The sequence below is a fragment of the Heloderma suspectum genome, chromosome 14 (assembly GCF_057233095.1).
Source record: "Heloderma suspectum isolate Gila_16-S chromosome 14, 16-S_ref, whole genome shotgun sequence".
In the NCBI taxonomy this organism is placed as follows: Eukaryota; Metazoa; Chordata; class Lepidosauria; order Squamata; family Helodermatidae; genus Heloderma; species Heloderma suspectum.
In genome coordinates this window covers 20,383,691-20,409,416 of record NC_139471.1, presented here as the reverse complement: position 1 = coordinate 20,409,416, position 25,726 = coordinate 20,383,691, and the positions used below count along the sequence as shown (strand labels likewise).

The 25,726-nt window shown below is 48.8% G+C and overlaps 1 protein-coding gene across 1 annotated transcript in view; it reads left to right on the top strand.

Annotated features, from left to right (window-relative positions):
- Positions 1–8,310: 8,310 nt before the first annotated feature.
- Positions 8,311–25,726, top strand: part of CERCAM (cerebral endothelial cell adhesion molecule) — a 31,449-nt gene continuing 14,033 nt past the window's right edge. The window contains exons 1-6 of the mRNA XM_084821056.1: positions 8,311–8,544; positions 18,096–18,206; positions 21,764–21,881; positions 22,433–22,567; positions 23,383–23,587; positions 24,861–24,980. Coding sequence (XP_084677182.1) covers positions 8,315–8,544; positions 18,096–18,206; positions 21,764–21,881; positions 22,433–22,567; positions 23,383–23,587; positions 24,861–24,980 — 919 coding nt within the window. The 5' untranslated portion in view covers positions 8,311–8,314. The remainder of the gene's footprint in view (positions 8,545–18,095; positions 18,207–21,763; positions 21,882–22,432; positions 22,568–23,382; positions 23,588–24,860; positions 24,981–25,726) is intronic.

Genomic DNA, 25,726 nt, shown 5'->3' with positions numbered 1-25,726 from the left:
AAAGAAGGGAAGTGAAAAGCAAGGAAGAAAGGGGAAGATATATCCAACTGAATGCAGAGTTCCAGAGAATAGCAAGGAGAGACAAGAAGGCCTTCTTAAATGAACAATGCAAAGAAACTGAGGAAAACAACAGAATGGCAAAGAAAAGGATCAGGGGCAGTGAGCCTCTGTGCACCAGTTGCTGGGGAACATGGGCAGGAGGCTGCTGTTGCACTCGTGTCCTGCTTGTGGGCTTCCTGTGAGCAGCTGGCTGGCCACTCTGTGAACAGAATGCTGGACTAGATGGACCCTCGGTCTGATCCAGCAGGGCTCTTCTTATGTTCTTAATGTCCTGCCCCCACTTTACTTTACAGACAAAAATAAGTGGGATCCTTTGGCTACTTAGAGGTTTTCTTATGCCTTGGCACCTTCTTCTATCACTGATCTGACATTTAAACTAACAATGCAAAGAAATCGAGGAAAACAACAGAATGGCAAAGACTAGAGATTTTTTCAAACACATCGGAGATCTCAAGGGAACGTTTTGTGCAAAGACGGGCATGATAAAGGACAAAGAAGGCAGGGACCTAACCGAAGCAGATGAGATTAAGAAGAGGTGGAAAGAATACACAGAAGAACTATACAGGAAAGATCTGAATGTCCCTGATAGCCATGATACTGCGGTCACTGAACTTGAGCCAGACATCCTAGACAGTGAAGTCAAGTGGGCCTTAGGAAGCATTACTAACAACAAAGCTAGCGGAGATGACAGTCTTCCAGCTGAGCTATTTAAAATCCTAAAAGATGATGCTGTTAAAGTGCTGCACTCAATATGCCAACAAATTTGGAACACTCAACAGTGGCCACAAGACTGGAAAAGGTCAGTTTACATTCCAATTCCAAAGAAGGCAACGCCAAAGAGTGTTCAAACTACCGTACAATTGCGCTCATTTCACATGCCAGCAAGGTGATGCTCAAAATCCTACAAGCTAGGCTTCAGCAGTATGCGAACCGAGAACTACCAGAAGTACAAGCTGGGTTTCGAAGAGGCAGAGGAATTAGAGATCAAATCGCCAACATTCGCTGGATCATGGAGAAAGCAAGAGAATTCCAGAAAAACATTTCTGTTTCATTGACTATGCTAAAGCCTTTGATTGTGTGGATCACAACAAACTGTGGCAAATTCTGAAAGAGATGGGAGTACCAGACCACCTTACCTGTCTCCTGAAAAACCTGTATGAGGGTCAAGAAGCAACAGTAAGAACTGGACATGGAACAACTGATTGGTTCAAAATTGGGAAAGGGGTACGACAAGGCTGCATATTGTCGCCCTGCTTATTTAACTTATATGCAGAGTACATCATGAGAAACGCCGGGTTGGATGAATCACAGGTCGGAATTAAGATTGCCGGGAGAATTATCAACAACCTCAGATACGCAGACGATACCACCCTAACGGCAGAAAGCGAAGAGGATCTCAAGAGCCTCTTGTTGAGGGTGAAAGTGGAGAGTGCAAAAGCTGGTTAAAAAAACGAAGATCATGGCATCTGGCTCCATCACTTCCTGGCATATAGAAGGGGAAGAAATGGAAGCAGTGACAGATTTTACTTTCCTGGGCTCCAAGATCACCGCAGACGGTGACTGTAGCCATGAAATTAAAAGACACTTGCCCCTTGGGAGGACAGCTATGGCAAATCTAGACAGCATAGTAAGAAGCAGAGACATTACCTTGCCGACAAAGGTCCGTCTAATCAAAGCTATGGTTTTCCCAGTAGTAATGTATGGCTGTGAGAGCTGGACTATAAGGAAGGCTGAGCGCCGAAGAATTGATGCTTTCGAACTGTGGTGCTGGAGAAGACTCTTACGAGTCCCTTGGACTGCAAGGAGATCAAATCAGTCAATCCTAAAGGAAATCAACCCTGGCTGCTCATTGGAAGGACAGATACTGAAACTAAAGCTCAAATATTTTGGCCACCTAATGCGAAGAGAAAACTCTCTGGAAAAGACCCTGATGCTGGGAAAGACTGAAGGCAAAAGGAGAAGGGGACGGCAGAGGATGAGATGGCTAGATAGCATCACCGATGCAATGAATATGAACTTGAGCATGCTCCGGGAGAGAGCGGAGGACAGGAAGGTCCATGGGGTCACGAAGAGTCGGACACGACTTAACGAGTGAACAACAAATTCTAGTCTTTTAGCTCCACTGTTTTAAATTTGTTACTGTATTTTCAATCTCTGCATTGCTGCCAGGTTTTCTGCTGGTTGTACTTTTCTGCTGTAGTTTTAATGCTTTTGTATTTGACACTGTTTTTATGCTATACTTATGGTTTTAATTTTCATGAATCGTCCAGAGACCTTCAGCTATTGGGCAGCATAGAAATGCAATTAATAAATATATAAATAAACAAATCTTTGTTTGTTTTAACCCTTGTTATACGATGCCTTGAAGCTATTTTTTTTGAGGAAGGCAATAAATTTAAGAAATGAAATGAACTGGATCCGTTGAAAAATATTGCATTTTGGTGGAGTTAAGAGCTGCGATTGCTCATTCACAAACACAAGTTGCTACTTGATGCTATGGTCTGCCATGGTCTGCCATTCTGGGATCCAGGTCAGTATTTCAGGTCTATCTATCTACCTACCTACCTACCTACCTACCTACCTACCAAATGTGTTAAATACCTCATAAAATAAATTTCTCTACAAGTTTTAGAATGACAAATAAAATCACAAGTAAATGAACATAAAACTAATAAAAGTGCCAACACAGCATGAAATACAATACTATATTTATACCATACTGAAAGAATTGCAAGGATGGGGATGCTGGCTTGTGGGCTGGGGGATGCTGGGAGTTGCAGTCCAACACATCTGCAGAGCGACAGGTTGGGGAAGGCTGCATGAAGTCATAGGCTGAATGCTTCCATGCTAAGCATTGGGATCTCCACTTGGCAAAGATGTGCAGGCAGATTTTGGTCCTGAAGATGGAATTCTGGGACTTCCCGCCTGATTGGCTGTCTTGGAATTGATGCCTCTGTAGGATGCAGCATATTTGTGTATCATGTGTCTTTGGCCAGCTAGGACTGGTACATGAGCACCATCTACAGGTCCCAGACAGAGGCATGCTAGTTTCAAACTTAAAGAGGAAAAGAGGGGCAGGATCAAACTAGATTTTGATTTGATTCTCTTGGGGGTGGGGGAGCCATATTTGTATATTTATTGGGGATGGGTGAGAATTGCGTACCAAAAATATATCCAAATCCCCCCTTTTCTTCATAAGCGGGGCAGTAAAAACTTCAGATTTAACAAATTCGAATGGGGGAGAAAGTGAAACTGACAGTTTGTCCACCCAAGGTCTTGTCTCCCAGATTTGCTTCCCACGGCTTTGCGTGTTTAGCTCTTACAAGTCTGGCTTTGAATCCCTTGTGTATTCAGCCATGTTTGTGGTGCTTACTTAGGATTTCTACCTCGTTTTTTCTGACAGGCTCCTAATCTTTAACAGCTACATGACAGCCAGGCACAACATGCCCCCCCCCCCATACTGGGAATACCTCTACCTGTTGAATTTGGCCAGTAGAGATGGCTGAGAATTTCATTGGGTTCGTTATTTATGAGAAATTCCCAAAATTTGCAAATTTCTTCATAAATGAGACAGAAAGAACACGGGTTTTAAAAAAAACTGAATGCGAGAGAAAACAAAACCGACTAGTTTGTCCATCTGTCTTTCCAACAGATCATTGCAAGAACTGCACAAAGTATTTATGTGCATGCTCTGTGTGTGTGTGATTTTTGCAACGTTCTGTTCGAAAGACAGTCTGAACTGCAGGATAAACACTGTCAGAACTTGCCCAAAGGTGTGTACAATCTCTCTCTGTGTGTGTGTGTGTGTATATGTGATTTTTGAAATGATCTGTTGGAAACTGCAGGATAAAACACTCACAACTTGCCCAAGGGTGTGTACAATCTTCTTCATGTACATGCTATCTAGCGGCTAGGTGTGGATGCATGGACAGATTTCAAAAATTTACATATGAAGTGTAATTGCCGTCTTGCATGAAATGTAATTTTGTTTTTGTTTTTAAAAACTTTGATTGCTTTGAGTTATTTCTATTGTTAGCCGCCTTGGGTTTCTCAGAAAAGAATTTTTTAAAAATGTATTTTTATTCTGTTGTTTTAATCTATTATATTTTGTATTGTATTTTCTGTTGTATTTTTGTGGTTTGAATTTTGTGAACTGCCCAGGGAGCTTTGGCTATTGGGCAGTATAAAATCAGTCAATCAATCAATCAATCAATCAATCAAATAAATAAATGGTGGGAATGGAGGCAAACAGTTAAGAAGAAAATAAACAATAAACAAAAGTTGTCCCTGGGTGAGGGGAACAACTTAACCTGCCTTTTCCCTCTCCTTACTTCATTCTGATCTGTCCTTTTTTCTAGGAACTCTTCCCCACTCCTTCCTCCATGCTCTGTTCTTGCATATTTTTTTGGAACAATAAACAAAATTGTACTTTCACCTCTATAAGATTCAAAGCCCAATCCTCCTATACGTGTCTACTCACAAGCACGTTCCGCTGAGTTCAGTGGAACTGACTCCCATGCAAGAGTGTATCTAGCATTGCACGTCGTCGTATTTGGGTGCAAAATAACACACATTTGCTCAGTCTCTGGATCCTCTATCCCTCCCCGATATAGATGTATTTTGCCCACATTTAATCTGTAGGATTGTGAAATCGGATTCTCCAGAGTGGGCAGAAAAAGGACGGGGGGTTCAGGTGCTGCTGCTGAACGTGTTCAGTAGCATGGATGAGAAAGGGAGGAGTTGGGGTTTTTTTCTAAGGCTGCAGTGGCCCAAATTAAGAGAGAGAGAATTACTTTGAACAACAGGACATGGGGAGGTGAGATATGGGGCAGGATCCGGCTGTCCTCACCTGTACACACTTGTAAAAATTAGACAGCCCTCCCCCCCCCCCGTTAGTCTTATATGTGAATGGAGCAGGTGGATGAATAAAGAAACATGGCTGTTCTCCCCTACCCTGGACCAGTGCCAAGACATGGATCCTAACACCCTGGCATGGCCAGTCACTGACGCCTGCCTTGGGCCCCCCTTTAAACAAGTAGTCCAATCACTAACCAGGCAGCTATTTTAACTTCCCACAATGCCCCAGGGGGAGGCTACCTGAAGGGCATTGTGGGAAGATCCTGCTTCAAGTATATGAGGCACAACTGAGGGAGGGGGGCCTGATCCTACCGCTGAGAGAATAGAAGCTGCGTTGGCAGGAGGCCGGGAGACATGGCAGGGGCGCGTGTATGCTTTGCTTCACGACGCCAGGAAATCGGAAACCAAGGCTGATGCCTTAATACATGGGCCATGTGATCAGCGATGATAGAGTGTAATGTCACAAATTGTGACAATAAATAAATAAATAAATAAAATAATAATACAGACCTCATCAGGTAGATCTTGTATTATTAGCTAAACGAGTGTCATTTTTTATCAGCAGTAGAATTTTGAGACTTACAATGGTGGAACGTTTTGTGTGTGTGACTCACCTAAACTAAAGGGGCACGCTCCTATTGTATTAGATATTAGGTTTATACTCCTAGTAAATTCAGATTATATTGTTAATTTATCTTTGTAATTTATTTATTTATTTATTACATTTATATCCTGCCTTTTTTCCTCAAGGAACCCAAGGCTGCATACATTCTCCTCCTCCTCTCCATTTTAGCCTCACAACAACAACCCTGCGAGGTGGGCTGGGCTGAGAGTCTGTGACGGGCCCAAAGTCACCCAGGGAGCTTCCATGGTCGAGTGGGGACTAGAACCCGGATCTCCCAGCTCCCACTCCAACATCCTAGCCACTACACCACACTGGCTCACTTTTGAATTTTGTATATGTAATTTGGTTATTATTTTCTCCCATCCCCATTTTTTGTTTATGTTTTTTTTTGGCAAAAATAAAAAATAGAAACTTTAGCAACAAAACAAAAATCCCAAACCAGGATGCTACTCTAGTCACTAGATGGCAGCAGTTTGCTGGGCTATCCTTTGCAGAATACAATTCTGGGAGTGAATGTGAATCTGGGAGTTGTAGTCCAACACATCTGGAGGAAACCAGGTTGGCTAGCTACAGCTGTTGTTATAAACTGTTTTGGGATTTGTGCAAATGAGAGGCTGTGTAGAATATTAATATTATTATTAATAATAATAATTTAAAAAGTCCTGTCTCACTAACCTTTTAGAGTTATTTGAGAGTGTCAATAAACATGTGATCCGGTAGACATTGTTTACTTGGACTTCCAAAAGGCTTTTGTCAAAGTCCCTCACCAAAGACTCCTGAATAAACCTAGCAGTCATGGAATAAGAGGAGAGGTCCTCTCATGGATTGGTAACTGGTTAAAGAACAGAAAGCAGAGTAGGAAGAAATGGTAAATTCTCTCAGTGGAGGGATGTAAACAGTGGGGTCCAGCAGGGATCTGTATTGGGACCAATGCTTTTCAACTTATTCATTAATGATCTGGAATTAGGAGTGAGCAGTGATGACACCAAATTTAGGGTGGTCTAAACAAAACAGGATTGCTAGGAGCTCCAAAAGGATCTCTCCACACTGGGAGAATGGGCATCAAAGTGGCAAATGTGGTTCAATGTAAGCAAGTGTAAAGTGATGCACGTTGGGGCAAAAATCCCAAATTTCAGTATAACCTGATAGGATCTGAGCTAGTGGTGACCAACCAGGAAAGAGATCTTGGGGTTGTGGTGGACAGCTTGATGAAAATGTCAACACAGTGTGTTGCTGCTTTGAAAAAGGCAGATTCCATGTTAGTTATAATGAGAAAAGGAATTCAAAATAAAACTGCGAAGATCATTCTCCCCTTATACAAATCTATGGTGTGACCACACTTAAAATACTGTGTAGAGTTCTGATCTCTGCACGTAAAAAAGGATATCATAAATTTGGAAAAAGTGCAGAAAATGGCAACTAAAATGGTCAAGTGGCTGGAATAGCTCCCCTGTGAGGGAAGTTTGCAACAGCTGGGACTGTTTAACTTAGGAAAAGGAAGTGAGAGGAGGCATGATAGAGGTGTACAGAATTATGTGTGGAGAAAGTGGAGAGGGAAACATTTTTATCCCTCTCTCATAATATGAGACCCCAAAGGGGTCCTCCCATGAAGCTGACTGGGGGGAGATTCAGGACAGATGAAGGACTTCACATAATGCATAGTCAAACTATGGAATTCACTTCCACAAAGTGTAGTGATGGCCACCAATTTGGAAGCCTTTTAACAGGGGGTTAGACAAATTCCTAGAGGAAACTGCTATCAATGGCTACTAGTCATGATGGCTATGTGCTACCTCCGGAATCAGAGGCAGTGAGGCTATGTGCACCAGTTGCTGGGGAACATGGGTGGAGGGTGCTGTTGCTCTCATGTCCTGCTTTGTGGGTTTCCCATGGGCAGCTGGTTGGCCACTGTGTGAACAGGACTGGATGGACCCTCGGTCTGATCCAGCATGGCTCTTCTTATGTCCGGGATGTTAGGAGTTGTAGGCCAAAACCTCTGGAGGGCCACAAGAATGGTTCCACATGGGCCGATGGCCCGATTGGAGTCCACCAGGAGAAGAGCCTTCAGTGTGGCGGCCCCCTTTCTTTGGAATTCCCTGCCCGTGGAGGCCACCAACACTGTGGTGTTTCCGGAACCTCCTGAAAACAGCCCCGTTCCAGGAGGCATTCCTTAACTGACCAGCCAACGTTTCTATTGGTATTCTGTTTTTAAAGAAGCATAATTTTAATTTGGTGCTTTAATGGTTTTATCCTTTTACTGTTTTATCTCTCGTGTTCGCCGCTCCAAAGTCTGTTCTAGATATGGAGCAGTATACAAATATTGTAAATAAAAGCAAGCAAGCCAGCCAGCCAGCCAGCCCACCCCTGGGGTAGTCAGTACAGGGCTAGACGGGCTGACTTGATGCAGCTGAGCTCGTCGTGAATTCAGCTCTTTCTTCAGCGCCATGAGGACTAGGAGCTTCCTTGGCTTCGAGGCAAAGGCCAGCGGCCCCCGATCCAGTCTTTCCAGGGAGGGCTGGAAAAGGGGCAGTCTGAATGCTTCCCCAGCCTGGGGGGCTGCGGATGGGCTGGGCTGCAACTCAGAGCCGGCTGGGAGATGGCGGGAGCTGTGGCCCAGCCCGTCTGGAGGCCCCGGGTCGGGGAGGCCGGCGCGCAGACCCCCCGACGGTCGGAGGAAGCCGCTGCCCACCAGGGCCCCGCCCCCCGCCCGCTCGGCGCGCGCCCCGCCCCCGCGCGCCCCGCGCCGCGCCGTGCGCCCCCGGTCGCGCAGACATGGCCGCGGGCGGCGCCGGGCTGCGGGCGTGCGCCTTGGTCCTCCTGCTGGGCGCGGGCTCGGGGGCCTCCGCGGCGGCCGCGGAGGACGGGGGCAGCCCCGGCGGGCGGCAGGAGCCGCCGCCCCGCGTGCTGATCGCCGTCCTGGCCCGCAACGCCCAGCACGCCCTGCCCCATTACCTGGGCGCCCTGGAGCGCATGGACTACCCCGCGGAGCGCGTCTCCCTCTGGTGAGGGGCCCCGGCCCCGGCCTCCGTCGCCGGGCGCCCCGCCGCGGGAGGGGCGGGTCAGCAGGGCCGGGGCACGTCGGGGGCGCCCCCGGCCCCGCTTGGGGCGCCCGGGACAGGGGCCCTGGCTGTGGGGCGGCCGCCTGAGCGCGCGCGCGGCTTCGGGGCGCTCCGGCGGGCAGCCGCGTGCTTGGCGGGCGCCCGGATTGCAGCATCTCCCCCCGCCCCGGGCCGATCGTGTTTTGGGGCGCCCGGGGGCCTGGGAGGTTCGGGGCCCCCTCCTCTGCCTCTGTGCTTTGGGCCGGCCGTGCGAAGGCGCCTTTCGGCTGGGGGTGACCGTGGGGTGCCTCGCGGCGTCGAGGCGCCTCGCCGTGCCTGCGTGGTTTGGGGGCATCTCCGTCAGGAGGTGTGTGAGCCCAGTTTTGGGGGCGGGCCTGTGTCCCCAGTGCGCGCAGCTGTCTGGTTTTGGGGTGCGTAAGAGCTTGCGTGCCTCCGACCGTGGAAGTTGGGATGCCCAGGCAAGGAGGAGAGTGTTGAATGGTGCCAGTGTGGAACTGCCCTGCCTCTGGGCTGCTTTTGTCTGTTCGTGTTCTTGGGGTGTCGTTTTTGTTGTTCTTTTACTAGTAGTTGCTCCCTTTTGGGGTCGGCCTGGTGACGACCCCTGCAGATGCAACAGGGTCTGATGGAGAAAGCGCCGTCCCTGTTGCGCAGAATCAAGGCAGAGAGCTGCATATAAGAACAAGAATACGTTTTTGAAAGAACTAATCCCCCCTCCCATTTAAAATGATATGTGGCATTATGGAGGTGAGCAGCCCCAGGAAACAGCCGTCAGATGCGTATCCTGCACTCCTGCGTGTCCGTCTCATCTTCTATGGGTCTCAGCCCTCTTGGAGACAAAGGCATGGAGGGGAGGGAGGGAAATCCTAGAAGTGCTTCCAGAACTACAAAGCCCCCCCCCCCCAGCCCTGCACAGTGGTACACTGGGCTGGATTATGGCCAGAAGTATTCACCACGCTGGTTTGTGAAGACAGAGTCCCAAATAGTTCAGACCTTTGCTTCTTAATGAACTGATTATATAGGTGTGATAGCAAGTTTTTGAGTTACACGAAACTCTTCTTCAGGATAGGAGGAGGAGGTGTGAGAGTTTCCCTAGTGCTTTTCAGCGGAGACTTGTTGGGCATCCAAAGGGCATTTCCTGTTGTCCTACCCCCTATCTCCCCCCACCCCAAAGGGTGTGGTCTCCCAGCTTTGCAGGGTCTCTTCTCCCCTATCCCCATCTCAGCAGTCTACAGAGATTGAGGGATTTCCTTTCTCTCTGTTCCAAAGCTTTATCCACTGCAAGCATGTTTTACAGTCTTTTCTGTGAGTGTGTAGGAAACCTTATCCCAGTAGTATAATGGGTTTTTTTAAAGAGCACATGAGCTGTTTACCATCTGTGAGCTCTGTTAAACCAATGCAGACGAATACTGGTGTCTCAATCCAGTTCAGGGGGGTGGGAACCTAAATCTGTAGTCTGTTTTGTATTGGTTTCTATTCTTCCTTTCTTTTCTTTTTTTAACACAGTTTTTTTTCTTCCCCTGCAATGTTTCTGGACTTGATGCTCCTGGCATGTTCAAAATTGCTGGAGAGAGTAAGACTATTTTGAGCGTTTTCTCCCCTTTTCCTCAACCTGGCGCCCTCCAGACATGCTGGACTGGAAGTCCTATCATTCCCAGCCTGTATGGCATGCTGGGAGTTGTAAGCCAACACTTTTGGAGGACACCAGGTTGTGGAAGCCTGGTGTAGTGTTTAGAGTGTTGGACTTGGGAGACCCAGGTTCTAATCCCCATTTGGCCGTGAAGCTCACTGGGTGACTTTGGGCCAGTCAGCCCTAACCTACCTCACAGGGTTGTTGTGAAGATAAAATGGAGAGGAGGAGGAAAATCTATGCTGCCTTGGGCTCCTTGGCAGAAAAGGCGGGATAGAAATGTAATCAATAAATAATAAATGTTTAGGGCAGTTAACCCAGGTGACTGCCTCAGACACCAGGCTTGGGTGTGTGTGTGTGCCTGTTATTGATTATTTACTCAGCAGCTGAAACACACACCAGAAATGGTTCATCTTAGCTTGTAAAGCGGCCATGCTGGTTTGAATGGCTGGCATTGCGTTACTGCTAGTGTTTTTTATTCCCTGAGAAATTTTGTTTTTTATTCACTGGGACATTTATGACATCTCCACGCGCTCCTCAAGGGGTGTGCCTGTGAGCGACTGATGCGCAGATCCAGATGTGCAATATTGATCATCTTCTGACAGAGATAAACCCAGTGGTGTAGTGGAAAATTCTGACTCATCATGACTGTCCCCAGAGCCACGCCCCCAGGGAGAGCCCCCAAATACTGGCAGCTGTGTCTCTCCATATTAACAAACCAGTTCTAGCAGGTTTCCTCTCCAGTAGAAGTAGGTCTTTTGTAAAGCTCATGGGCCTTAACTGCCCATTCAAGACTAAGCCAGCCCAAAATACTATGCATTACAACAAGGAAGGATACGTTATTGTTTGGAAAATCTGTTTCCCCCCAGCTACTGTGAGGGTTGCGGCTAAGCTCAGAAGGAACAGGGAAGTCTGAGGGGGCTGGCAGATGACGACAAAAAGTGCCTGGCAGATGTCATCAAAAGTGCCAGTGCTAGCGCACCCTGGCTCCACTACACCACTGGATAAACCATGGCCTGAAAATCACTCATAGAATCATGGCGTTGGAGCGGGGCTTGTAGGGCAGAGGTGGACAGACTCTAGGTTTACAGGACCTGCTTTGTTTTTTAATAGCTCCCCCAAGCCAGAGCTACAAAATAGTAGCTCGAGAAGGCAGACGTAGAACTGCAGAACAAGGGCGCCTCTGAGCACATGCTCAGCCCAGGAATTAATTTTTGCGCACACGTCCCTGCACACACCAGCCTAGTCCCATTTTCGCAGAACTTTCTTGATCTGAGCAGGCTAATTTAGGAGGGAATAAAAGCTTTTTGTTGTTGCTGTTGTCCAGACGTTGGGAGTCGGAAGCCCTTGCTGATCTACTGCAAGCCGCCCAAAAATCTATCAGTAGATTCTGTTCTACTCACCACCACCCCCTGCCCACGAACACCATTGCAGGCCATTTAGTAGAAACCCCTGTTCAGTGCAGGAAATCTAGAGCTAGAGCGTCCCCAACAGATGGCTGTCCAGCCCTTGCTTTTGAAGATGATCCATATCCAGAAAAGCAGGACGTAGATTGCGCATGCAACTCCTTTGTGTACTAGGGTGCAGTGGGGGCTATTGGCTGTGATGTCAGTGGGACGGTGAATCTGCTCCAGGTTTTAGTCAGAACTCTAAAGGAGCTTTGCACCTTGGATAGCTCCATTAGAGTTCTGACAAAAACCCGGAGCGGATTCACCGCCCCACTGACATCGGAGCCAATGGCCTCCACTGGTACGTTCCTGTACAGACAGGGCCTCCAGCGGATGAAAGTATGATATGGTGAGGGATCAGGGCCGCTGATGCAATCCAAGCCCCACTCCTCCTTTACCACACAAATGGCACACTCATTTTTTTCCAGAGATTGGCGCATTGTCCCCTATGCGCAAACTGTGCCACCCATGGGCCTGCGCATGTTTCGTGGCCATGTCACTGTCTGCCGTAGAGACTGCTGGGAGACGGGCCCAGGCCATGCGGAGCTACCCTGCCGCTTGCAGGGCATCTGCGAATCCGGACACTAACACGAGTTCGGAAAAGTAATTTGGGAAGTGCAACTTTTGCGGGGGGGCGTGGGGGGCATCTCAAAGGTTCTCTCCTTGCAAGACGTTCCTTGCAGGTCGGCATTCCTGAGCAAAGGGCTGACGAGAAGATGTCTTTTATCCTGTATTAGAGTCTGAAGAGGTAGTCTGCCACGGGGTGATGGCAGGTGTGGGCCGGGGGGAGCATTGCCCTCCTTGGGGGAAACCGGGCACTGTACAAGGAGATATTGCGGCCAGCTGGCTCCTAATGTGACACAGCTGCTGCGTTGCCAGAATGAACATGGTTGGCACCTCTGGCTGCTCAAGGACTTCTGGTGAGTGAGGGAGACGTGACAGAGCTGTACAGAATTGTGCCTGGTGTGGAGAAAGCGGAGAGGGAGACATTTTTCTCCCTCTCTCATAATACCAGAACCCACTGGGGTCCTCCCATGAAGCTGATGGGTGGGAGATTCAGGACAAGGAAAAGGAAGGGCTTCTTCACACAGCGCAGGGTCAAGCTACGGAATTCACTCCCACAAGACGTTGTGATGGACACCAATTCGCGTGGCTTTCAAAAGGGGTTAGACAAATTCCTGGAGGAGGAGGCCATCAATGGCTACTAGTCCTGATGGCTCTGTGCTACCTCCAGGATCAGGGGCGGTGAGCCTCTGTGCACCAGTTGCTGGGGAACGTGGGCGGGAGACTGCTGTTGCACTCGTGTCCTGCTTGTGGGCTTCCCGTGGGCAGCTGGTTGGCCACTCTGTGAACAGAATGCTGGACTGGATGGACCCTTGGTCTGATCCAGCAGGGCTCTTCTCACGTTCTTATGGTCTTCGGCTCCATTTGTGGATTATTCTGTTCTATTTCAGCCTCCCCCAACTTGGTGTCCTCCAAATGTGTTGGACCGCAACTCCTATCATCCCCAGCCACCTTAGCCATTGCTGGCGGGGGGGTGTTGGGAGCTGTAATCCTACACAACTGGAGGACACCAGGTTGGAGAAGGGTGTTCTGTTTAGTTTTTGTATGCTGCCATGTGAGGGCTTTAAGTCCTGAAAGGCACTTCAGAAGTCCACAAATAAATATATGAACACATACAGAAATGGGTGCCTATGTGTTGGATTGGGACTGCAGGAGAGGCATTTTAATTTTACCTGGTGTTTCTCAAACTTTTTAAATTCAGGCATCCCCTCCAGAGCTTACAGTGGTCCTTCACGACCCTCTCCCCAAATCCAGCATGAATCATCCAGTGAGACAGAGATCCCTGCAGGCTGCATGTGGATTGGGGCCATCATCTCAACATTGGTATCCCAATACTCTCCTCCTAGAACGTTATTAGAAGACCAGCCCCGTAGCTCTTCACTGATGGGGCAATGAGGGTGCAGTGACTTCCACTAAGGTGGGTCAGTGATGGTCATCATCAGGAGGCATTCAACCCAGCCAGGATTATAGCTGGTGAAGCTGGGAGGTGCCACCTGCCTGCTGTAAAGTTGCTCCCCCTCCCTCAAGGTGCCCCATGCCCCAAGGGATGCCCACCCCATAGGTGGCTAGCCAGTAGCTTAACCAGTTAATTGCAAATGTTTCCTTAACACCCCATTTTTAAGGGCGCCTTTCTTTCTCTTTAAAGAGAGTGCATGACGTCTGGTTGAATCAAGGTTGGGGGCTCTTTCTTTCTCCTTCCTCTGCAAAAATGCTGCCTTACTCCCTTATTCTTTTCCAGATCAACTGTTGCAATTCTCTTCCTTCCTGGCTTGCCTCTTTCTCAGCTCCCCTCTCTCTTTCTTCCGTTCTTAGCTTGGCTGCTTGTTTGGATTTCCTGCATCTGGTCTGGCCCCTGTTTCTTCCATCACCAAGTTCCGTTTTCTTATCGCATCTGGTCTAAGCGACTCTGTCTTTAGCTTTCCACTCTTTTGGGGGACGGGTGTTGAGACAGAGGGCTCCTACTGCTACCACTCAAAAGACATTGACTCAGTTTACACAGCACGACAAGCCAGAGTATGGGTTGAGTGTGGGTTTCTGTTGAACCATGGTTGTTGTTGAATTGTGGGTTGTATTGTTTGAAACCAGCTGCCCTAACAAACCATGGCATGTTAACCATGAACAACCCACAGTTCACACTCCAACAACAAACCATGGGTTCTCTTTGCGGGTTGTTTGTGGTTAACAAACCATGGCTTGTTAGCTTGGCTGGGTTCACACAACACAACAACCCATGGTTCAGCGACAACCCATACTTAACCCGTACTCAGGCTGGTCGTGTTGTGTGAAGCCAGCCACTGTGCAACTACGCCATCTTTTCCTCCTGAACAGATATTTTTGTGGAAAGAAAAGAGATGGAAGAAACGGTGGGAAAACACAGGAGGGTTACCAGTGGAAGGTGATGATGTCTGATCCCCCCTAAAATTAAATGATGAGGCTGGATGATTGCATGATAAAAACCACAGCTGGAAGACTCCTTATTCCCTGTGTTCTCTTTATTTACTGTCTCCTTCTCTTTGGCTTTCCTCTTGATTAAATCCCCTTCTATTTCTCTCTTGCTGCCCCTTTTCTCTGGAACATGCCGCCCCGCAACGTCCGCATCTCTCCCTCCTTGCAGTTGTCTCAACGTCATCTGAAAATATACCTCTTCTCTGGAGCATTTGGACTCTTACTTTCTGCTCTTCCTTTCCTGTGTCCTGTGTCTCTTTTAGACTGCACATCTGTCGGAAAGCTTTGCTCCCTTTAATGCAATCGCTACACAATGCCTTGCTTCCAAAGTACTTTATGAGGAGTAGCAGCAGTAAATGTTAATAATAAAACTTTGGCAAGCTTCCATGAGAAGCGTAGCGGTCCCTTTAAAAGCAGACACGCCAGTAAAGGCAGGTTCTGACACAGAGTACAAGCCACAAGCTATAAATATGTTCCGAGATGATGTGCTGGCATAGCCAAACTCGGATCACGAGCCATTTGGAAAACAAACATGTAATTTCAAGGAATTGGCTGGGGAGAGGGAATGCCGCCGGCTTGTAATAGTGCCGTTTAGATTGCAGACTTCCTAGCCAGTGCTGAGGGAAATTTGCAGTGTTCGGCACATACTGGGCGAGATGAGAGGGTTCGGCAGCCTTCAGGCCAAGTTCACCTTGGTTCTGACACTGAAGGCTACATTGTCAAGATGCTTTCAAAAGTTATAAGCCAGGAAGGGGGACCTCTTTCGGCCCGAGAGCCCAGTTCAATTTTAGAGAAGCACTTGGGGCCCACATTTCAGTGGTGAGTGGAACCAAAATTACCCCCCCCCCCAGCACATTGTAGTTTAAACTTCATACTGCCAGCAACTAAGCTTTAGGAGAGGCAATTCAACCTTTGAGGATGAGGAAAAAGCTGCGCAAAAGCCACCAAACCATTGGCGGTTGGGGGAAAGAGAGTGGGGTCTTCTGGGGAATGCAGGAGGGCCGGATTTATCCCTAGGCCTGAGTTCCCCGCCCCTGTTATAAGCCCACATTGATTTTTTTGCTTGTTTCGCTCTGTGGGCCAGTGGGGAGCGCGCTGGCTTTCTAGCTCGCTAGCATGGAAGTTGTTCAAAGGTTGTGGGTCTCAGTCCCATCAGAGTCATTCTTGGGGGAATGCCCATTGCTCAGGGGTAGAGCACAGGCACTGTGTAGCCAAGGTCCCCAGTTCAGCCTACCAGAAAGGGATTTTTAGCAGCACCACCGGAAAGATGCTTTACCCTGAGACTCTGCGGAGAACTGCTGCAGATGAGACTAGACCATCTTGAGTTACTTGGACCAGTGGGCCTGATTCAATATAAAGCAGCGTGTGCATAGATCAAGGGCAGGCAACTGGGCATCTTCCAGATGTTTTGGACTGCGGCTCCTGTCACCTCTGTCCATTGGCCATGCTGTAGTTGTAGTCCAAAACATCTGGAGGGCTCCAGCTTGCCTACCCCTGGCACAGATGATGGGTGTGGGCTATAGCTGAGTAGCAGAGCGTGGGCTCCGTATTCGGACGATCCCAGTTCAACCCACGTGTCTCCAGTTTTGGGCTCTCTGATGAGTGAAGGAGAGCAAGATCTCTGCCTGTGACCACAGATAGAAGGCAGCAGTGAACTACATGGGCCTGGTATTAAGCCAGCATCCTACGCTTTAAGAAGCTTGGGAATTCTTTATGAGACGTCATGTTTGCGCATCGCACACGCGTGCCACGCTGACCCAAAGGAGTTCAGGGTGGCAAGTTTATTTTCTGCTCTGTAGGAGCACACGTGAGGTGAACAGGGCCAGCACCAGGTGTCCGAGGGGCGCTTGCAATGGGGAAGAGGAGGAGCAACTCCTGGGGGCTCAGGTCAGTGGGCCCCTGCTGGGGTGTGGCCCTTGGCAGGTGCATGCCCACCCTTGACACCATCTGATACCATCCAAGCAGTGTCGGCTCCAGGTTAAGAACATCAGAACATAAGAGCCTTGCTGGATCAGGCCAAGGGTCCATCTAGCCCAGCACTCTGTTCCCACAGTGGCCAACCAGCTGTCGACCGGGAACCCACAAGCAGGACAGGAGTGCAACAGCACCCTCCCGCCCATGTTCCCCAGTGACTGGTGTACATAGGCTCACTGCCCCTGGTTCTGAAGGTAGCACATAGCCAGCCGGACCAGTAGCCACGGATAGCCTCCTCCTCCTGGAATTTGTCCACCCCCCTTTTAAAGCCATCCCAAGTGGTGGCCATCACTATACATCTTGTGGTAGCAAATTCCGTAGTTCGATTCTGCGCTGTGTGGAGAAGTCCTTCCTCTTCTCCGGCCTGAATCTCCCACCAATCAGCTTCATAGGAGGCCCCCACTGGGTTCTAGTATTTTGAGGGCCCTCGGGCAACAGACCTTCCATGGGCCCCCTCCCTCAGTGCATCTGCCTCCTCACTGCCACTGTCCCCAGCGGCTCGAGCGCCTCCTCTTCTTCCTCCTTCCCCCCGCTTGCTTGCTTGGCGGGCGGAGAGCCCAGGAGCAAGCAGGCCGTGGCATCTCCTCCTCCTCACCAGAACGAGAGGCAGGTGAACAAGCCAGTTGCAATGGCGAAGATATTTTTAAAAATATAATAAGCAGTATTTACATCTGTTTAATAATAATAATGATGGTGATGGTGAAGGGGAGGAGCAACTCTAGGGGACTCTGGTCAGTGGGCCCCTGAAGAGGTGTGGGCCCTTGGCACGTGCCCAATCATGCCGAGTGTTGGTGCCGCCCTGGAAATGAATATCCTAAAAGCTATGGTACTGAACTGGGCCATTGGTCTCTCTAGGCCAGTCTTGTCTTCTCTGAGGATATCGGTTTTAGAATCTCTCTGAAGCGTAACTGTTGCCCTTGATGTTTTGTGTGGGTCGATGCAAACTGAAGCCTCAAACCGTGGGGATTTCGATGTTAGACAAGCCATCTGGAGGGCAGTGCAGCCCAGTTGAAAGGGCTGGATGCACCTGATCTCGTCAGCTAAGCAGGGTCAGCCCTGGGTAGTACTTGGATGGGAGACCGCCTGGGAATCAGGATCCCTGCATTGAGCAGGGGGTTGGACTCGACGGTCTTGTAGGCCCCCTCCAGCCCTATGATTCTATGACGTCAAGCAAAGGGCTGGATGCGCCCGATCTCGTCTGATCTCGGAAGCTAAGCAGGGTTAGCCCTGGTTAGTACTTGGATGGGAGACCGCCTGGGAATCAGGCTTCCGGCATTGAGCAGGGGGTTGGACTTGATGGTCTCATAGGCCCCTTCCCACCCTATGATTCTATGATTGCTAGGTGCATCTCTGACTCCCCCCCCCCCCCCGGCACATCCTGCCAACTTGAATTCACTGTCTGCTGTTGCTAATGGCTTTGCAATATGGGTTCACAGGTGCGCGACTGACCACAATGTGGACAACACGACGGAGATGCTGCGGGAATGGCTTACTGCAGTGGAAGGCCACTACCGGCACATTGAGTGGAGACCTGTGGATGAGCCCAGGTAAAGCTTAGGTGATTCAGGTCAGCTCTCTGGGATTTCAAGAAATGCTTTTTCTTAAGAGTGTGTGCAGAAAAGAAGGGCGATCCTGATGGATTTCGAATACCAGAAACAACCAAATAGGGGCATCCATAACTTTGTGGAGATGGGGTTATTAGGAACCTTCATGTTCAGGGGCAAAGTGCCATAGAATAGGAGTGGCTGCAGGGACAATTCCAGGGAGAGCCCATGTGGCATAGTGATGAGAGCGTTGGACTGAGGAGATCTGGGCTCTAATCCCCACTAGGCCATGCAGCTCGCTGGGTGACTTTGGGCCAGTCACAGACTCTCAGCCCAACCTACCTCACAGGGGTGTTGTGATGGCAAAATGGAGAAGATTAGGAACATGTAAGCCACCTTGGGTCCATTGCAAGAGGAAAAAAGGCAGGATATAAATGTAATAAGAAATAAAATAAAATAAACTGCGGGTAGGAGATGTCTTCATGTTCTGCTTAAGATAAAATGAGCCCTGCTGGATCAGTTCAAAGGCCTATTTAGTCCACTTTCCCATTTCCCACAGTAGTGAACCAGATGCCCTAAGGGCAGTCCCACAAGCAGGATATGAATGCTGTGGGAGCTTCCAACTGATGGTGCCCAGCAACAGGTATTCAGAGGAACGTAGCCTCTGATCCCAGAGTTCCTGTATTAGCCATCAATACAGCCGTGAGCCGGATGGCGCTGTACCAACTGCATCTGATACGGCGGCTGTGCCCCTTCCTTCCTGACCATCTGCTCCCATCAGTAGTACATGCCCTGGTCTCCTCTCGTTTAGACTACTGTAATGCGCTCTATGTGGGGTTACCCTTGAAGACGGTTCAGAAGCTGCAGCTGGTACAGAACGCGACGGCTCGCCTGATTAAAGGCAGCCGCCGGCGAGATCACATCACTCCGGTGCTGAAGGAGCTGTACTGGCTACCAGTTGTTTTCTGGGCCAAATTCAAGGTGTTGGTTTTGACCTTTAAAACTCTATGTGGTTCCGGCCCAGCCTATCTCAAGGAGCACCTCCAGCAACACCAGACAGGCTGCTCAACAAGATCAGCCTCAGATGGCCTTCTCTCTGTCCCATCAGCCAGGACAGCTAGGCTGGTGAGGACGAGGGAGAGGGCCTTCTCTGTGGTGGCCCCCACTCTGTGGAACTCCCTCCCTAGGGAACTCTGCCATGCCCCCTCTTTAATGAACTTCCGCCGTGCATTAAAAACGTGGTTGTTCAGGCAGGCATTTGGGGTGGGTTAGGGTATTTTTAAATAATGTTTTAATGTATAATTTTACTGTTTTAAATTGTACCATTGTACTTCGCCCAGAGTGGCCAGGTGACCGGCCAGATGGGCAATTAAGAAATTAATTAGATAGATAGATAGATAGATAGATAGATAGATGCCTGTTGATCGCCTTCTACTCCTCCATTAATTTGTCCAATTCCCTTTTGAAACAGTGTAAGCTGGTGGCTTTTGCCACAATCTCATAGTTGTGAATTCCACAGTTCAACTATCCGCTGTGTGAATGAGCCTTTCTTTTGGTCTCTCCTGAACCTCCTACCCTTCAGCTTTATGGGATGATCCTGTTGGGTATGATGAGAGAGGGAGAAAAAAAATTGCTACATACACCTTCTCCACGCCATGCATAATTTTACACACCTCTGTCATGTCTCCCCTTAACCTGCTTGTGGGTTTCCTGGAAGCATCTGGTTGGCCACTGTGGAAAACAAGATGTTGGACTAAATGTCCTACTTTGGTCTAAACCAGTAGGACTCTTCTAAAGCTGTTATCAAGGACTGGAGAAACTCATCAATAACCACAGCTCTTTGACCACAATAACCAACGACAAAACCTCCATGTGTAATGACAGTATGCCTTAGAGTACCTGTTGCAGTGCAGAGGTTTGTGGCTTGTGGGCTTTTCAGAAGCTCTGGTTAGACACTGTGAAAAGAGGCCGTAGCTCAGTTGGCAGAGCCCCTGTTCTGCATGCACAAGGACCCAGGTTTGATCCCTGGCTTCTCCAGAAAGGGCTGGGAAAGAATCCTGCCTGGATTCCCGTAGAGCCATTGCTGCCAGCGTTGACCATACTGAGCTGGATGGACCAAGGATCTGACTCAGTATAAGCCAGCTGCCTGTGTTCCAGGACACTGGACTAGATTGACTTTTATATTCTTGCCCTATATTTATTTTATTTATTTTTTAAAAAATCTTGGCTGCTTTTCAGGGCAGAAGCCCTTCCAAGGTGGCTCACCGCAGTAAAATACATAAAAACTGTTAAAATATTAAAAGTGATAAAAATATAAACACAATAAAATAGCAATAAAAACAACCATAAAAGCTGACAAAACCAGCAGCGACAACAGCGGCAATAACAGCAACAACAGCAGCAGTCACAACAAGAGAAGGCTGCAGGGAAAGAATACGTTTTCAAGGCCTCCTTAAAAGCCTGCAATGGCAGAGCATGGCGGACCTCCGATGGCAGCTTGTTCCAAATGTGTGGGGCCGCTGCAGAGAAGGCCCTCTCATGTGTGGTCACCCACCTCTCACGGGTGGGCACATGAGAAGGGCCTCTCCTTCTGATCTTAAAAGTGTCGGCAGGCTGACATGGGTGAAGGCGGTCCTTCAAGTATAATCCTGTTTTTGGACAGAGAATTGAAGGAGTTCACACACAGTGAGCTTTTCATGCTGTATAATTCTTTCGTTCTGCTCCAGCTTATGAACCCCCTGGCAGCTTGGGAGAACAGTCTCTGGAAACTTAAAACGTGCCATAGTGTTTCTTGAACAAGTACAGGAGGGACTGAGTTGATGATTACCTAGTGAAGCTAACTTGGCACGTGTTCGTGGTGCTTCAGAACATAAGCACATGAGAAGAGCCCTGCTGGATCAGGCCAAGGGTCCATCTAGTCCAGCATTTTGTTCACACAGTGGCCAGGCCGACCAGGAACCCACAAGCAGAGCATGAGCGCAACAACACCCTCCCGCCCATGTTCCCCAGCAACTGGTGCACATAGGCATACCGCCTCTGGTACTGGAGGCAGCATATAGCCACCAGGACAGGGAGCCCTGGATAGCCTTCTCCTCCTGGCATTTGTCCAATCCACTTTTAAAGCCTTCCAAATTGGTGGCTTCATCTTGTGGAAGTGAATTCCATCGTTTGACTCTGCGCTGCCTGAAGACGTCCTTCCTCTTACCTGTCCTGAATCTCCCACCAGTCAAGTTCATGGGGTGACCCCCTTGGGTTCTAGTATTATGAGAGAAGGAGAAAATGTCTCCCTCTCCACATTCTCCACACCGTATGTAATTTTGTACATTTCTATCGTGTCAGGTTATTTATGATTTCTAGTATGCCTGCATGAAATAGGTGCTGCATGAAATAGGTGCTGCTGCTTGTGGGTTCCTGGTCGACAGCTGGTTAGCCACTGTGAACAGAATGCTGGACTAGATGGACCCTGGGTCGGATCCCTCACGGGTCTACTTAATGTTCTTATATAAAATAAAATACACAGCCTTTCCCTGCCCAGCTTACAATCCTGCCTCCTCTTGCAGCTCTTACCCTGATGAACTTGGGCCCAAACACTGGAGTAATGCGCGTTTTGAACATGTCATGAGGCTCAAACAGGAAGCTCTCAGCTTTGCCCGAGCTGAACGGGCCGATTACATTTTGGTAAGCTGATCTGATCATCAGTAGGGGGGAAATTGCTAACTCGAGTGGTTCTGACTTTAATTTCCTGCATTTTACCTGCTTTTATGTACGTCTGGATCCCCCCCCCATATGTGTCTTCCCCCCTCCCCAAATTTTCATCTACGCCAGCCTTCCCCAACCTGCGGCCTTCCAGATGTGTTGGACTACATCTCCACATCTGGAAGGCCGCAGGTTGAGGGAGGCTGATCTAACCTATTCTTCACCCCCCAAACTGAGGGCATCTTAGCATCCTACTTTTTTCTCCCCCTCACAAACCCCAAAGAAACACCTCTTATGGCTTCCTTTGAATTTACCAGCCAGTCGCCCCCTTCCTCATCTCCTCCAACCCCACCCGTCTGCCGTTTGTCTTCTCTTAGAGTGGCCATTTTTGAAACCCGTCAAAGCCACATGGGGGAGATGTTCTACCTACACAGATGATTTCTGTTGGAGGGACGTGTGGGACCCGCCAGGATCGCAGTGGAGAATCTAGTTTCCAACTAGAGACGGCGTGTGTGTTTTCATTCTGTCCCTAGTTTGCCGACACTGACTGCATCCTGACAAACAACCAGACCTTGAAGTTCCTCATTGCACAAAACAAATCCGTTGTGGCCCCCATGATGGAATCCCAGACGTACTACTCTAACTTCTGGTGCGGGATTACGCCTCAGGTAAGACGTCTGGGTGGACGAACTTTGGGTTTTGCCAGCGGATTTGTAGAGCAGTTGGTGGCAAAGTGCGAGGGGCCTTTCTCTGTGGCAGCGCCTTGTATGTAGAGGCACGACTTAGAGGAGACCAGGACACACTTGGATGACTGCCAGGGCCCCAGTGTCCTGGTGGGGGCCATTGCTGACACCTGTCCTCCCCCCCTTTAATTCCTCCACCCACCCACCCAGCCTGGCACAACATCTGGTAGCTGGGATGAAGTGCTGCTTTAATTTCCCAAGATGCCTTGGATGTGACGTTGTTCTGGGGCATTATGGGAAGTTAAAATGGCGGCCCGCCCATCCCTGGTGCTGCTGCCTGCCACGGCAGTGCCTGGGCCACCAAAAGATGAGAGGGGCCACCAGAATGAACTTTCCCCAGGGCTGCCTCGAACTGGGAGTTGTCTCTGGAGGAAAACATTGTCAAAATTGATATTTGGGGTGCCTTTATGAGGAAGGACTAGCACCTTGGATTGTGCTTGGAAATGGACCCAGAATCAGTGGAATCCTGTCAACGCCAGCAAGATGTGTGCCCAATGCCCAGTCCCTGTTGGAACGCTAGAATTCGCTCTCTGAACCAAGGCAGTGCAGGGAGTCCTTCTCGGCACGTTCCCCTCATCCCAGCGCTCCCGAGGTAGCTTTGGCCTCCCTCGTAAACGCTGTGAGATCTTTTCTGTTCAGGATGATTCCTGGTGGCCAGGAGTACGCCCCCAAAAGAAAATTTGGGCGGTAAACCGTTTCCATGCCACCACGGGGGCTCTAACATCTCTCCCCTGCGCCAGGGTTACTACCGCAGGACGGCCGACTATTTCCCCACCAAGAACCGGCAGCGCCTCGGATGCTTCGCGGTCCCCATGGTGTATGCTGCCTTCTTGATCGATCTGCGGAAGGCTGACACCGCCGGCCTGGCCTTTCACCCGCCCCGCCCCGGCTACACGTGGCCGTTCGATGACATCATCGTCTTTGCGCACTCCTGTCAAGTCACAGGTGAGAGTAGGAGGGAGGGGGCAACGGCGCTTCCTGCGCTGGATCGAGCGGAAAGGAAAGAAGGAAAGACAGAGAAAGGAGGCAAGAAAAAGTGAAAAAGGAAGAGAGGGGAAAGAAAGAAAGAAAGAAAGAAAGAAAGAGGAAAGAGGAAGGAAGGAAGAAAAGAAAGAGGAAAGAAAGAAAGTGGAAAGGAAAAAGGAAAGAAAGAAGGAGACAGAGAAAGGAAAGAAAGGGAGAAAGAGGGAGAGAGAGAGAAAGGGAGGAAGGAAGGAAAGAAAGTGGAAAGGAAAGGAAAAAGGAAAGAAGGAAAGACAGAGAAAGGAGGCAAGAAAAAGTGAAAAAGGGAGAGGGGAAAGAAAGAAAGAAAGAAAGAAAAGAGAGGGAGAGAGAGAGAAAGGAAAGAAAGGGAGGGAGGAAGGAAGGAAGGAAAGAAAGAAAGAGGAAAGAAAGAAAGTGGAAAGGAAAAAGGAAAGAAAGAAGGAGACAGAGAAAGGAAAGAAAGGGAGAAAGGGGAGAGAGAGAAAGGGAGGAAGGAAGGAAAGAAAGTGGAAAGGAAAGGAAAAAGGAAAGAAGGAAAGAAAGAAGAAAAAAAGTGAAAAATAAAAAAGGAAAGAAAAAGAGAGAGAAAGGAAAGGGAGAAAGAGAGGAATGAAGGAAAGAAAGAAAGAAAGGAAAAGAAAAAGTGGAAAGGAAAGAAGGAAAGAGAGAAAAGGGAAGGAAGAAAAAAGGAAAGAGAAAGAAGGAAAGAAAAAGTGAAAAAGAAAGAAAGAAAGGAAAGAGAAAAAGAAAGAACGTGGTAAGGAAAAAGGAAAGGGAGAGAAAGAAAAGAAAAATTGAAAAAGAAAAAAAAAGAGGAAAGAAAGAAAGTGGAAAGGAAAGGAAGAAAAGGAGAAAGAAGGAAAGAAAAAAAAAGAAAAGGTGAAAAAAAGAAAAAGGAAAGAGGAAGGAAGGAAGAAAAAGAAAGTGGACAGGAAGAAGGAAAGAAAAGGAAGAGAAAAAGAAAGAAGGAAAGAAAAACTAAGAAAGAAAGAAAGAAAGAAAGAAAGAAAGAAAGAAAGAAAAGAATCGGTGTTATAGGTACCAAAGTGGGAGGTGTTTGGAAGAGTGTGGAGGGCCTGGCACAGAATGGGGCAAGGGAACCGTAAGCTGAGGAACCTGTCAGCCATGTGGGGCCCACATTTTTAGTTGAATTAGTTTAAAAGGCTTCGACCGCCCTTCATTAGAAAAGCTTTTATTTTTTTTTACAATAGGTTGTTTTCTGTTTTATGTGCAGGAGCCCAGATGTACTTGTGCAACCAAGAGCACTTCGGGTTTATCAACGTCCCGGTGAAGTCGCATCAGACGCTGGAGGACGAGCGCATCAACTTCGTGCACCTCATCCTGGAGGCCATGGGTTAGTCAGTGTGCGTGCACACACATGGCCCGAAACCGTCACGGCCGCAGGGGACCCTGGTGGGGGAAGCGATGCAGCTTTTTTCTGACTGGGATCCTACAGGTCTGGATTCCACATCCATGTCCGGTTGATCTTTTCCAACTCCAGGGAAAGCCATCTGGCCAGCTTTTGAAAATCCGAGGTGGGGAGATCCAAGTGGGCTCCCTGTCCCTGGCAGCGGATAGTTAGATAAATTTGCTTTTCTAAGGTGCATCAGTCCTAATTCTGTAGTCTCCAAAATGTCTCTGTCTTGCATTAGGCTGTCTCCTGGCAACAACAGCCTCATCCAGATCTCGGTGCTTATTGTCTCTTGAGTGTGGCACTACAGACAGAATTATCTCGGAATCTGACCCTCTCTCTTATTTCCCCAAATCAGTATATGGCTTCCACCAGTACTGGGAAACCATTTTTCCGTCAACGGCCGCATTCCCTCAAGGATAATCTGTCGGAGGCTGAAGCAAACAGCGGGCAGGGCCAGAGCCAAAGTGGGCAGGACCACTATGTCTCTCTCTTTTTATGCCATCCCCTTTTCTCTCTCTCTTTCTGCTATCCCCTTTCTGTCTCTCTTTATACCACCCCTTTTCTCTCTTTCTGCTGCCCCTTCTCTCTCTCTCTCTCTCTGTTGCCCCCTTTCTCTCTCTCTTTATACCACCCCTTTTCTCTCTGCTGCCCCTTCTCTCTCTCTCTCTCTCTCTCTGCCACCCCCT